At 42.7% G+C, this 14,286-nt stretch overlaps 1 protein-coding gene across 3 annotated transcripts in view; it reads right to left on the bottom strand.

The window, feature by feature from the left end:
* The window catches only part of KDM3B (lysine demethylase 3B), a 76,561-nt gene that overhangs the window by 2,177 nt on the left and 60,098 nt on the right, over positions 1-14,286 (bottom strand). For 2 of the 3 annotated variants that reach the window (XM_072841187.1, XM_072841186.1), the window contains exons 14-23: positions 13,341-13,617; positions 12,360-12,616; positions 8,869-9,135; positions 7,724-7,895; positions 7,263-7,353; positions 6,995-7,125; positions 4,210-4,329; positions 2,574-2,713; positions 1,904-2,080; positions 1,261-1,395 (exon numbers count right to left, since the gene is read on the bottom strand). In XM_072841187.1, coding sequence (XP_072697288.1) covers positions 1,261-1,395; positions 1,904-2,080; positions 2,574-2,713; positions 4,210-4,329; positions 6,995-7,125; positions 7,263-7,353; positions 7,724-7,895; positions 8,869-9,135; positions 12,360-12,616; positions 13,341-13,617 — 1,767 coding nt within the window. Of the gene's footprint in view, positions 1-1,260; positions 1,396-1,903; positions 2,081-2,573; positions 2,714-4,127; positions 4,330-6,994; positions 7,126-7,262; positions 7,354-7,723; positions 7,896-8,868; positions 9,136-12,359; positions 12,617-13,340; positions 13,618-14,286 lie in introns of all 3 variants that reach the window. The other variant, XR_012037914.1, reaches the window with a different exon arrangement.

Below are 14,286 nucleotides of genomic sequence, written 5' to 3'. Positions count from 1 at the left end.
TAATTGTCTAAGAGGAAGACATATTATACATCAAGCAGGAAGGAACAGTTAAGAGTCACTAAAATAAAGCAAACAAGTTAAAGAGAGTTTTAAACCAAAATAGTGATTATTTCTGGGGAGGGAAAGTAAGGAGACAGAACAGGGAAGGGTACATGGAAGCTTCAATAATGTAGTGCTCTATAGGTGTTATGTTATACATCTCTGTGTACAGGATGCTTTAATTCTTAAGCTGAGTGATGAGCACACAAGCCCCCTTTTGCTATTCTCTTATGCAGAGACACAAGGCAGAGGGAGAAGCAGGCTCCCTCTGGGGAGCCTGATGTGGGACTCGGTCCCAAGACCTGGGGATCACGACCTGAGCTAAGGCAGATGCTCAACCACTAAGCCACTCAGATGTCCTCTTTATTACATTTTTGTAATAATTTAACAAATATTTACCGAGTACCTATTATGTATCAAATATTGTGCTAGGAAACACCAGTGAAATAAAACAGTAAATCTCTGCCTTCATGGAACTTAAATAGCTTACAGGGATAGAAACAAAGAGATGAAATACATAACTGGTTACTGAAAAATACTACCAAAAAAATAAAACAGTGCCAGAGGCCTGGGAGTGTTGAAGGTGACATGTGACAGGCAGAGACTAACAGAGGTGAGGACTGAAATATGTAGGCCTGCAGAGTTGCACTTTCTCTATGGTATCAGTGTTATCTATTTATCAATGTGATTGAACTTTTATGGTTGAAATGTTCTATATTTTTTAAAAGGAACAGCAAAAAAGATCAGATCAGGGCTGAAGGTGACTGGATCTACCAGCGGGAGGCTGAGACACTGCCTATGCAGGTTGCTGAAGTTCTGCCTGGGGAATCTGGCTTCCTTCTTTTTTAAATGCTACTAAAGCACCCAATACTTCGAGGGACATGGATTGCAGTCCTAGTAGGGCTTTATGGAACTGAATTTGCACAGAAATGTATTGTGAGAAGCAGCTCTGGGGAAGTGCCCTTCTTGGAAATATGCCTAGAGCAGGATGCCACAGTGCTTTCGCCACCTGACTGGGAAAAGTCGGTCTGGCCAGTTATCAGCATTGAAATACTGTATCTCCCGGGGCTGAGAAATGGCAGGTGACAGCAGAAATGAGCAGGCTAAAACAGGAGTATTCTTTAAAAGAAAATGTGACGAGGACTGATGCAAAATGTGTGTTCTGTGGTTGTGGCCGAGCAGGAGACGAGGAGACCGTGTGGTAAAGGGGGAGTTATTTACCTGCAGTTTATCCTCATGGTTTGTATGGGTGTTAGAGAGATGCCTGAATTCCTGTGTCAGGCGGAAACAGTGCTTTACATGTTCTGGAGATACAAAGTCTTCTGCTACTTTTATGCAACTGTATAGATTGTGCACCTGGGAGGGGAAAGTACAGCCACACAAGAGCCATTAGAGTCAGCAACACCTGGGAAATGTTTATGATACAGTTGAAAAATCAAACAAAAACCCCCCAAACTTGAGAAATACTTAAAATATTCCATTTTCATAAAAACAAATGCAGAAAAATTACAAGTATAAATTTATACATGAAAATGTTAGTAACTGCACAGAAAACGATTTGGAGAAATAACACCAAACTGTTAATAGTATGCTACCTCTGAGAAGGCAGGAAGAGGAGACTATAAACACGTGTGGCACAGGTTGGTGAGCTGGGACTCACACTTTTTAAAAAATGGTCTCCCTTAATTTTTATTTTTATCCCTTAATTTTTAAATGTACATTTAAAATTACACAGAAGAAAACTAAAAAGTAGAAAATAAGTTGCAGTTTAAGAACGGTCTGTCCAATCCAGCTACTCACATCTACTGCCAAATTATTAAGAAACTCAGCAATAGGGAAGCCCATGGAACCAAGTGGAACCCACCTGGTGTGGGGCTCCAGCAGGTATAAAGACAGCATCTCCCAGGAACTGAACGATGGCCCAGCCTTGCACACCATACTCTTCATAGAGTCGCTTCCGGAGGGTCTGGTCCAGGTACCAACTTTGGTCATGAATTGGGTCATGATCAGGGGGATTTTCTTGGCCTTGCTCTTCTCCAACCTGAAGCAATAACCAATCCCAAAGATGGAAAAATCAATACATTGATTTTTAATAATAAATAAATCTAGCTTAGTGGACCAATGTTCCTAATGGGCCAAATCTTCTGCTTTATTCTATTCAACATCTTCCAGGTGTGGATTCAGGCCTTCGGGGCTTTTTGACAAAAAGTACAGGTCTTTATTTTTTTATTTTTATTTTTTTAAAATTTTTATTTATTTATGATAGTCATACAGAGAGAGAGAGAGAGAGGCAAAGACATAGGCAGAGGGAGAAGCAGGCTCCATGCACCGGGAGCCCGATGTGGGATTCGATCCCGGGTCTCCAGGATCGCGCCCTGGGCCAAAGGCAGGCGCCAAACCGCTGCGCCACCCAGGGATCCCAAAGTACAGGTCTTTAAAGCCAAGAGACTCCACAGGAGAAACCCTAAGCAGGCTATGTCAGCAGCAACCCCAGATCCTTGATCTGGGAGCTGGGACCCTACCCAGGGGCATACCTTTCGGAGTAACTCTCGGATCTTTTCTGCATCCTTGGCTGCATAGATGTGCCACAAAGCACCAGGCTTCTCCTTTCCGTCATGAATCCTTTGCTTTGTCACTTCATCAGCATCCCCCTCATCAATTGTTTTGAGTACCTCTGAAAAGAGCAAAAGTACTTTTCAACATAACCAGCCATTTCAGTACCTCTGAGTAAAGTGAAATATCAAATACAAACAAGTTTAGTCTCTACTAGTCTCCATTTCTCTGGAATAATATAAAAGAGAATCAAAGAATCAAAACTCATATTTGTCTAAGCTTCCTATGCACAGGAACAGCAACCCTAAATCTTCCTTACCTAATGGAAACTCAGCATTTTTTGGAGCTAGAGTTTTCTTTTAAAATATATTTCCTTGGGATATCTGGGTGGCTCAGCAGTTTAGTGCCTGCCTTCAGTCCAGGGCGTGATCCTGAAGTCCCAGGATCAAGTCCCACATTGGGCTCACTGCATGGAGCCTGCTTCTCCTCTCTGCCTATGTCTCTGCCTCTCTCTCTCTCTCTAAAATGAATGAATAAATAAAATCTTAAAAAACAAAACAAAACAAAAAAAATATATATATATATTTCCTGCTCAAACTGTGTAGCCACATCTTATGTTCAAATTGCAGGTCATTTCTTACTATAAGACGATAGACTCCATATACTTTCTCAAGATCTCTTCAAACTCTAGGGTTCTATGGATTTTCTTTTAAAGATTATTTATTTATTTATTTATTTATTTATTTATTTATTTATTTATTTATTTATTTATTCATTCATTCATTCATTTATGAGAGAGAGAGAGAGAGAGAGAGAGAGGCAGAGACACAGGCAGAGGGAGAAGCAGGCTCCATGCAGGGAGCCTGATGGGGGGACTCGATCCCAGGACTCCAGGATCATGCCCTAGGCCGAAGGCAGGTGCTAAACCACTGAGCTACCCAGGGAACCCCGGGTTCTATGGATTTAAGGCCATGAAATGTAAAACTTCTCTGGCAAGTTAAAAGGGTAAGCTTCTAATGCTTGTCTATTATAATCCCTTAAAGGACAACATAATGGAAGGATCTGCAGATGTGTAGCATTGAAAGCAAATGTGTGGCAGCAAATATACCAAAATAATGACACTGATAATCCCTGAACCAAGAGATTTTGAGTTACTTATTTTTTTTAAAATTTTCTGTTTTCTAAGATGTCCATAATTAACGCATATTAATTTTACATTGAGGTGGATGGCAGCACATATGCAGCAAAGTATCCCTTTGATGCTTCAATTCTGTGCCAGCAAGCTGGCCTTATCATCTGTTGCCTCGAAGGTTATCTGGCTGATGATCGAGTGAGACGGTTAGCTCTTCCTTTTTCACTCCTCTTTCCACTCAGTGGAAAAGGAAGCATTCCCAGAAAGAGAATGACTCTGACCAAAGATAAACAAGTACCACGAGTACCACTCCTCTCCCCCAAAACCTCCTTTCATCTAGCAACATCCACTGGGCGTATAGTACATATTAGGTCTGGGAGAGAGTTAAGAAAAAGCCACTTGCCCTAAGTGAGGAGGAAGACATTTGATTCTACTTCCGAGGCCAAAGCTCATCATCATGAAGTAGTGGCTTCTAGAAATCATACCTTCATCATGAGCACCCTCCCCGATGGGGATCCCAACATACACCATCACATTAACTGCATCAGACACATCTAAATGAAGATTTGTTGTGCCAACTCTTCTATCTTCCGCGGTTATCAAGCCTAAGGGAAAAGGAGGATATGCAAAGTCAAAGGGTAATATTGTGAAAAATCCACAAAGACCCTACAAGTGCAAACATACTCAAAGATGTTCTTAAATGTGTAACAGTGGGAGAATGAAGTCTGTTCATTAAGAAATCATTCTCATCTCTTTTCTAGTATTTTAAGACTGAGTTTGAGCTCAGCTGACATTATCATTAAATTTGGCCACTGAACCGATCCATCATCCCCCACAACAATCTCTTCCTTAAAAGCAAAACAGGGATCCCTGGGTGGCGCAGCGGTTTGGCGCCTGCCTTTGGCCCAGGGCGCGATCCTGGAGACCCGGGATCGAATCCCACGTCAGGCTCCCGGTGCATGGAGCCTGCTTCTCCCTCTGCCTGTGTCTCTGCCTCTCTCTCTCTCTAAAAAATTAAAAAAAAAAAAAAAAAAAATGCAAAACAGACGGAGATCCCTGGGTGGCTCAGCGGTTTAGCACCTGCCTTTGTCCCAGATGTGATCCTGGAGTCCCGGGATCAAGTCCTGCATCAGGCTCCCTACATGTGTCTGCCTGTGTCTCTGTGCTCCCCCTCTCTCTGTGTGTCTCTCATGAATAAATAAATAAAATCTTTAAAAAAATAAATAAATAAAAGCAAAACAGATACAGGCCTTACTGACTTGGCTTTCACAGTGATTTAGGACTTTATTATGACTCCACAAAGAGCAGCCTGGGTGGCATGGTACTCAGACATCTTCACTGTTATTATTATTATTTTTTTAAAGATTATTTATTTATTTATTCATAGAGACAGAGAGAGAGAGAGAGGCAGAGACACAGGCAGAGGGAGAGGCAGGCATCATACAGAGAGCCTGACGTGGGACTCGATCCAGGGTCTCCAGGATCATGCCCTGGGCTGCAGGCGGCATTAAACCGCTGTGCCACCAGGGCTGCCCCTTTTTTTTTTTTTTTTAAGATTTAAAAAATGTACTTATTCATGAGAGACACAGAGAGAGACAGACAGACAGACACACACACACACACACACACACACACACACACAGAGGGAGAGAGAGGCAAAAACATAGGCAGAGGGAGAAGCAGACGCCCTGTGGGTAGCCCAATGCAGGACTCGATCCTGGGACCACGGAATCATGACCTGAGCCAAAGGCAGATGCTCAACCACTAAGCCACCTAGGAGTCCCTTCTTCATGGTTAATAAGTCTCTTAAAAACTAAGAATCATGCCTTCTTGCACAGAATATTTGAGAGGAAACTTTCCAATTACTGGAGATTTACAAGTTATAGATGTGACACAAATCAATATGACAAAAGCAAACACATTCAAAACCATCCTGGGTGCCTGGCTGGCTCAGTTGGTAGAGCATGTGACTTTATCTCAGGGTTTCAAGTTTAGCCCCATGTTGGGTGTAAAGATTATTATTATTTTAAAAAATTTTATTTTAAAAAAATTATTCATGAGAGACACAGAGAGAAAGGCAGAGACACAAGCAAGGGAGATGCAGGCTCCCTGCAGGGAGCCTGATGCAGGACTTGATTCCAGGACCCCAGGACCACGACCCAAGCCAACGGCAAATGCTCAACCGCTGAGCCACCTAGGCATCCCATAAAGATTATTTAAAAATAAAAAAAAATCTTAAAAAAACAAACAAACAAGGGTCCCTGGGTGGCTCAGTCGGTTAAATGTCTGTCTTCAGCTCAGGTCATGATCCCAGGGTCCTGGGATTGAGTCCTACATCGGGCTCCCTGCTGTGCAGGGAGCCTGCTTCTCCCTCTGCCTGCCACTCTGACTACTTGTGCTCTCTCTCTTTCTGTCAAATAAATAAAATCTTAAAAAATAAACAAACCAAAATCCAAACAGGGGCACCTGGGTGGTGCCCACTTAACAGTCAGTTAAGTGTTAAGACTCCTGGTTTCAGCTCAGGTCACGATCTCAGGGTCATGAAATTAAGCCCCGAATGGGGGTTCCATGCTCAGCACAGAGTCTGCTTAAGAGTCTCTCCACCCCCCATCTCCTCCCTGCCCCCCGGCTCATGCTCTGAAATCAATCAAATAATTTCATAAATAAATTAATTAAAATATAAAATAAAGACAAAGGGGCACCTAGGTGGCTTAGTCTTAAGCCACAGACTCTTTTTTTTTTTTTAATAAAGTTTTTTTTTTTTAATAAAGTTTTTTTTTTTTTTTTAAATTTTTTTTTTATTTATTTATGATAGTCACAGAGAGAGAGAGAGGCAGAGACACAGGCAGAGGGAGAAGCAGGCTCCATGCACCGGGAGCCTGACGTGGGATTCGATCCCGGGTCTCCAGGATCGCGCCCTGGGCCAAAGGCAGGCGCTAAACCGCTGCGCCACCCAGGGATCCCAAGCCACAGACTCTTGATTTTGGCTCAGGTCATGATCTCATGGTCATGAAATGAAGTGCTGCAACGGGCTCTGTGCTGGGCAGGGAGTCTGTGTGAGATTCTCTCTCTCCTTCTCCCTGCGCCCCTCCTCCTTCTAAAACAAAATAAACAGAACCCCAAACCATCCTGGACACTGTTAACTTCTCTAGCACTTGTCACTTTGCCCTCTATTATCTCTACACATGACCCTAACTAACTATCTCCCTCTATAGGTAAAATGGGGAACAGTAGTGTCCAAAATGGGCAATTATGGCTTATCCCTCATACCGTAGGCATTATACATCTTGGGGCCCAGATCGGGCCTTACAAAGTAGCTGGGCAGCCTAGAAGCCAGATTGAGCCTGCCATCTCGTTTGGTATATTCTGGCAAAGGAAGGTTCTCCATTAGATCTTCAAACCTACAAAAGATCAGGAAAGATGACTTGCTTATTACAGGGGAAAAAAGCAAAGAGGCAAAGTTCCCCTTTCTAGAATTACTTTGCGATGCTTCAGCAAGGCCTAAGTGTCTTAAGATGACTCACTGTAGTCCACTAACCTTGTTGGCATCATGTCCCGAAAATCTTCCCCAGGAGGCCAGTCCTTGAGTTTAAGCACCATTGGCTGCCCATCTTCTGATCTTAATCGTTCTGGAAGATAGAAAGCACTCCCACAATTTGCTGCCTGATTTTTCAGTGATCAAAAGTTTTAGGAGACTAATTTCTTATTTTCAGACTTGTAACTTATCATAACTGAGTGTTGTTTTACTCACCCACTGCTTCAGTACATGCTATATTTTTCCATCTCACAGGGATTCCACAGCCCCATTCCTCAATGAAAGTGCTCCACACAACCCATGGGAGCATGTACTTAATGTTCTCGCACCATGTGATTGCCATGGGAGCTACCTGGTTGGCATCAGGACAGAACAAGCCCCCTGCCCCTAAGAGGATATAATTTGAATCCAGGGGCATGACTGGGAATATAGATGCTCAGTTTGCCATTATCAAAGCTACTTACTGCATATGATCTCGAAGCCATCCCAGAAATCCCGAACTTTCACATCAGAAATTATCGCACAGTTCCTGCAGTTCACCAAGTCCACATCCTGGTCTCCAAATTCCTGACTAAAGGCTTCTGGCTTCCAGAGTTCAGACTTGAGCTTTTTATGTACCCCTGAAACCAGCACTGGCTGCAGAAACAAAAATATCCTAATCAGAACCATTTAGGAATGCTTTTAGCTCAGGGCTAAGAGACAGAATAGGTTTCCTGAGGACAACCTCTACTTCTTCAAGGTGATTTACTGTTCTTTGCTACTTTCAGAATCTCAAGTTTTGAACATGGCAGTTGCAGGAAATGGAAACTACTTCTACTCCATCATTATTCTTGATTCTCACCCTGGGAGGCATGCCACAGAAATCACTTCTGTTGCTCTGGTATCTTTTTTTAAAATATTTTGTTTATTTATGAGAAACACACAGAGAGAGAGGCAGAGACATAGGCAGAGGGAGAAGCAGGCTCCATGCAGGGAGCCTGATGTGGGACTTGATCCTGGGACTCCAGGATCATGCCCTGGGCCGAAGGCAGGAACCACTGAGCCACCCAGGCATCCCTGTTGCTCTGGTATCTACCACTATTTTGGGGTGAGAGAACAAAAGCTGACAAATCCACTTTTAAGACTAAGTCCTCATATATAGATTGAAAAACTATATGGACAATTCCATAACCTTCCCCTTTCTCAAGCACCTGCTAAAGTATAAACATTACTCAGTGTTATCACATTATTACTCAAACTTGTGTGGCCTTGAAATATTTACCTAGAAAAGCACCACACACTTCCAACCACCTTTGCTGTATGTACCCCTATGTCACACTTAAGGACTGTCCTCTAAAGGTGTCATTAATAGCAAATCACCACTTCACAGAAATATCAACTGCCCTTTTAAGAACTACAGAGCTACACAGGTTAGCAATATAAGGAACCACAATATATATTTAAGAATCTTCTGATATTTTTAAAATCCAAGCAGCAAGGCTGTCTACAACGAACTTACTATGTTTTAATCTCCCCAGCAAAAAGTCTCCCAGACAGAAATGAAAGTATCCTGGCAGCTGTGGTGGACAAGCAGCCAGCTGGCCCAGGGTAACCACTTATTCTTACTTACCTGGCCTTGCTTCCAACATTCCCGGAAGATCTTCCAATTGTTTTTGTTGCTGGGGTCATGAAGACAGAGAAGTCTGCCATCACAGAGCCATGAGTGAGAGGTATGGGGATCCAGAACATTTAACCCCATCACCATTTCTTTCACTTCTTTTTGGGTATCAGTCAAGTTACAGGCCCGCTTTGCAGCATCTGAGGTTTTCTTATTTTCTACCACTGAGGCAATGATGTGGTCAAGGAAGTTGGGTAGGCTGGCCTTGTTCTTCACTCCCTGTCACACACAATTCCACTGGGTAAGTCTGATTGAGGCATCATGACAAGAGCATTCATAAAGCTGTCTCAACAGTTGTCTTAATGAGAGGGAGTTCTAATTTACATCACTAAATCTCATAAAAGTTACTGAAATACCTAAAGTTGATATCTTAAATTTCCCTCTCCTTCATGTTATGTTTTACATTTATGAAAGAAAAGTACAGAAAGATCCCTTCTGTCTCAGGAAACTAGAGACCTAAGAAATAACTTTGGCATCCAGCCTAGTATTAAGGATTTGCATGGAGACCACAGGGCTCACAAAATACTGTAACTGAGTCGAAAAGTTCATTGACTTTGAAGGTTATGAATTTTTTTCTAGCCAGTATGCCCAAAGGATACAACACTTCAATTAAACAATAAAGTAATTTATCAAGGCAGTGTTTTTTTTAAACCAGGGAGTATACCCCAATAAAGGGGTAAACCAAAGTACCCAAGGACAAAGTACCCAATTGGAAATGTATATTCTGAGAGAAGTCTCTTTTTTTTTTTTTTTATTTTATTTATTTATGATAGTCACAGAGAGAGAGAGAGAGAGAGAGAGAGAGGCAGAGACACAGGCAGAGGGAGAAGCAGGCTCCATGCACCGGGAGCCCGACGTGGGATTCGATCCCGGGTCTCCAGGATCGCGCCCTGGGCCAAAGGCAGGCGCCAAACCGCTGCGCCACCCAGGGATCCCCTGAGAGAAGTCTCTTAATCCCAATTCTTCCCCTGCTTATCATCCAAGTGAGAATCTCTCACATTTTCCAGGTATTGGGAAAGCTCAGACTCAGAAAACAAAGTGACATACCTAATGTCACAGAACTGAGAGGGCTTTTGTAAACCTGATATTCCTATGCCTGACGTATCACTAATCATTATCTGTACAGAGTACATGTAATCATGTAACTTCCTGGGAAAACTAAAAAAGAAAAAGAACTGACGGTCAGAGCACGTACAATAAAACAGAGCCAAAAGTAATTTTTTAAAAGTCACAAATCCAAGAAAAACAAATAACTCCTATCATACAGGGCTTAACCACCCACAGCTCATTGAATTTCAGTCATTACTTATAAAACAGAACGAGAAGCATGTTTATATACTTGCTTGAAATGATCTCAAAGAGAATACAAACTGAAAACAGAAAAGCAAAGTGTAGAATATGTATGTCAAAAGAGGGGGAAAAACTATACATATATGTTAAGCCACTGAAACAATGATGACTGACTTCTAGAAAGGAAAACAGGTGGCTGGGAGAGGATGATGGGAAGGAGACTTTTCACTCTACCATTTAAGTTTTGTATCTTGTGAATTCTTTTTTTTTTTTTCTTGTGAATTCTTTTATTCAGTAAATGCTTACCAAACACCTAATATGTATCAAACTGTGACACTAGCAATTTAGAAGCAAATAGAAACGTCAAAAGTCCTTTAAGGAGAGATAAGATAGAAAATAAATAAAAAATGGTAAGGAGGGATCCCTGGGTGGCACAGCGGTTTGGCGCCTGCCTTTGGCCCAGGGCGCGATCCTGGAGACCCGGGATCGAATCCCACATCGGGCTCCCGGTGCATGGAGCCTGCTTCTCCCTCGGCCTGTCTCTGCCTCTCTCTCTCTCTCTCTCTCTCTCTCTCTCTGTGACTATCATAAATAAATAAAAATTGAAAAAAAATATTAAAAAAAAATGGTAAGGAATGTTATGGAAAAAATAGTTAAGCACAGAGAAAACAGAAATAGAGGATGGGAGTGAGATGGACTTTAAAAAGACTTGATTTAAGGGATGCCTGGGTGGCTTAGTGGTTGAACACCTGCCTTTGGCCCAGGGCGTGATCCTGGAGTACTGGGATCAAGTCCCACATCGGGCTCCCAGCATGGAGCCTGCTTCTCTCTGCCTATGTTTCTGCCTCTCTCTGTGTGTGTCTCTCATGAATAAATAAATAAACTCTTTAAAAAAAAAAAAGACTGATTTAAGAAGAAGTCTTATAAGATGTGATATTTCAGGAGGGAGGAGATGAAGGTGGTGATGAAGCAGACCCATGGGTAAATGGGGAAGTTTGTACTAGGTGGAAGAAAAGGACAAGGGCAAAGGCTCTGAAGAAGGAGCCTGCTCCATCATGTTCAAGGAACAAGCAGGTGGGTGTGGCCAGATCTTAAGGAGAGTGGGAGGTGAAGTCAGAGAAGTGCAGTGAAGACGCACAGACAGGCTTGGAGCCTTCTGGTCCACTGAAAGGCTTATACTATGAGAGGAATGGAAGCCCTTGAAGGATTTTAGGCAGAGCTGACGTCAATCATGTCAATGAGATCACTTATATAAAAGAATCACACTAGCTGCTGTGTTGACAATAGACTACAGAGTGGAAAAGGAAAGAAATAGAAGACCTGTAAGAAGTTTACTGCAAACACGCAGGAGAGAGAGGATGTTGGCTTGGACCGGAGAGGAAGTGGTGGAGCTAATGAGAAATGGGTGGACTGGGGATCCCTGGGTGGCGCAGTGGTTTAGCGCCTGCCTTTGGCCCACGGATGATCCTGGAGTCCTGGGATTGAGTCCCACATCAGGCACCCTGCAAGGAGCCTGCTTCTCCCTCTGCCTGTGTTTCTGCCTCTCTCTCTCTCTCTGTGTCTCTCATGAATAAATAAATAAAATCTTTAAGAAAAAAAAGAAGGGTGGACTCTGAATACATTTTAAAGACCAAACTGAAAGGATGTGCTGGCAGATTAGATGTGAAATGTGAGAGAGAAGAGTACCAAATGACTCCAAGATTTTTGGCCAAGCAATAGGAAGAATGCAAATGCCCATGACCAAGAGAGGAAACTAAAGAAGTAGGCTTATGGGCAGAAGATGAGGAAGGAATGTGGTCTTACACGTGTCAGGTTTGAGGTGTCTATTAGATATCCAAGAGAAGTTAGCATGAATGTACTGCCTAGGTTAAAAAAACACTTTAATACCCATTATTGTCAAGAAACTAGTGATTTCTGCTTGCTAAAAATGTCAATATCTCAATTTCTATTGACTTCTTAACACAGCACAAAAAGTTCACGATTTAAAAGGATCTCAAATGTTCCCTAAACCCAATGTAAAGAAAGATCTTGTAAGCTGGACAGACAACGTAGAGAACACAAGTCAGCCATATACACTCTAACCAGTTAACAGATGTCGGTTAGCTTTTCCTTGGAAAAGCTGCAAAAGCTAGAGTTGTAGAAAGCACACTTACTGCTGAAGACGTAGAGAAGACGGGGGGGAAGGGTATGCCTGTGTCCAAGGGGGTTTGAGGAAGCTTCCCAGGCCCGGAGTGAAGGAGGTCTCGAAGGCTAGAGCCTTCGGTTTTGTTGTTGGAGGCAGTAGGACCCAGTAACAGACTGTTAAAAAGCTTTGGAGTCAACGGAGAGACCTTTGCAGTGGAGTTGAATGAGTCCAGCCCAAAGGGTGAATGAGACTCTTTACTGAGCACCGACCTCAGGGACCCTGCTTCTGTAAGGACATAACCAGTAACAGTATTAGGCATGACAAGGAATATCCAGCAGGCAACTGACTCCTAAAAATCAGCCAAGTAGGAAGGTAGGAGATACATTCCCCTTCCCTAACCCCCAAACTACATACAGTTTGTCTGGGCCAAGGCTGACCAGGTATGACTACAGCAGGATCATGGCCAAGAAGCTCTCCTACTTCTTTCTTCCTTTCCCAGATCTGGGTTTCAAATTCCGTCTTGTTCCCACCCATCTTTCATCACCCTCACTTGCTAAGATAGTGTTTCCGCAAGGGGGTCTCCAGAACACTTGTACTAGAATCACCTAGAGTGATCATTCAAAATGGAGATTCTTGATTGTACTCTTAAGAGACTGTCATTTAATAGTTCTGGTGGGGTACAGGAATCTGCATTTTTAACAATTCCCCAGGTGACTCTTTGTGCCCATTAAAATCAACCCTGGTTGAATTAACAGAACCACCTGTAAGTTTATTAAAAATCTCCTACTGATTCTGACTACAGAAGTCTGGGGTAGAGCCCAGGCATGTGCCTTTAAAAAGCTCGACTTCTAGAAAGAAAATGAAAGAGACTCCCTCATTGTATGCAATTAGCAAGAGAAAGCAAACAGCATGTTTCATCAATGTGGATGGTAATGTGTGAGTCTGAAGAATCCCAGAATAACTTAAGTGTTCCACCCACAGGCAGGGCACAAGCTTGTGTTTATCTCACCTTTTGTTTCCTCTTTAGCTTTCTGAGTTGCTAAATCGGCCAACCAGTGCAGGGCAGAAGACGGGGGAGCTGTGTCGGGGCAAGGGGGCCTGATGGCTTTTAGCTCACTATTGCTATTTGAAGCCGAACTCTCTGCTTTCAGAGACTCATCAGATCTGATGTCAGTGCTGTCGGCTTTGGGAACATGGTCGGTCTCTGATGTTACTGCTGCAGTTCCTCCTCCACCTGAGAAGGTGGTTTCACTTCCAGAAGAGGCACTAGGGTTTATGCTAGGAAGCTAAAGCACAGAAGGCCAACATGGTTAAAGTGCTGTCCTTGAGTAGGAAAAAAAAAAGCATAGTAAGAGCTGCTGACACTAAAATAGTCTGGGAAAACAATGTGAAATTGTCCCATAAACTGCTATTTCTTTCATTCATTAATTTGGCATATATTTAAGGAGTCCTACAATGTGACAGAAACTATGCTTGGTTCTGTGGAAAGAATAGTGAGCATAACAGTAAATAATATATTTTAGAATGTTATTAAAATACATTTAATTAGCATGCCTGAGGCTCAATTTCTGCCATGGCAAACCGGTGATTAGAATGTGACCTCATAAAGCTGTTCTAAGAATTAAGTGAGATAGTATATGCAAAGAGCTCAGTAGAGTGTTTCGCACACATAACTACTCCACAAATGTTTATTACTCTATTACTGAATTTTCCAGATGATTTGCTCTAATATGTAAAGTCTACTGAAAATATATCATGAGGTCTGTTAGCCTTAATTCCTGTGCCTCCTACTGACCATGTGTTAGTTGTGTTGCTGGAAAGCCCACCAGACCCTTGGAGGTAGGGGTGTGTATGTGTGTGCACGTGCGTGTGTTTTTGAAACAGCCTCTTGTTCAAAACAGTTACCATCAAACTGGAATGACCTCCACTCTGACAGAGCAATGAGCAAACCACGG

This window comes from Canis lupus, chromosome 10, assembly GCF_048164855.1.
Source record: "Canis lupus baileyi chromosome 10, mCanLup2.hap1, whole genome shotgun sequence".
Taxonomy (NCBI): Eukaryota; Metazoa; Chordata; class Mammalia; order Carnivora; family Canidae; genus Canis; species Canis lupus.
The sequence above is the reverse complement of the archived record's forward strand: the minus strand, read 5'-3'. Positions and strand labels throughout refer to the sequence as shown.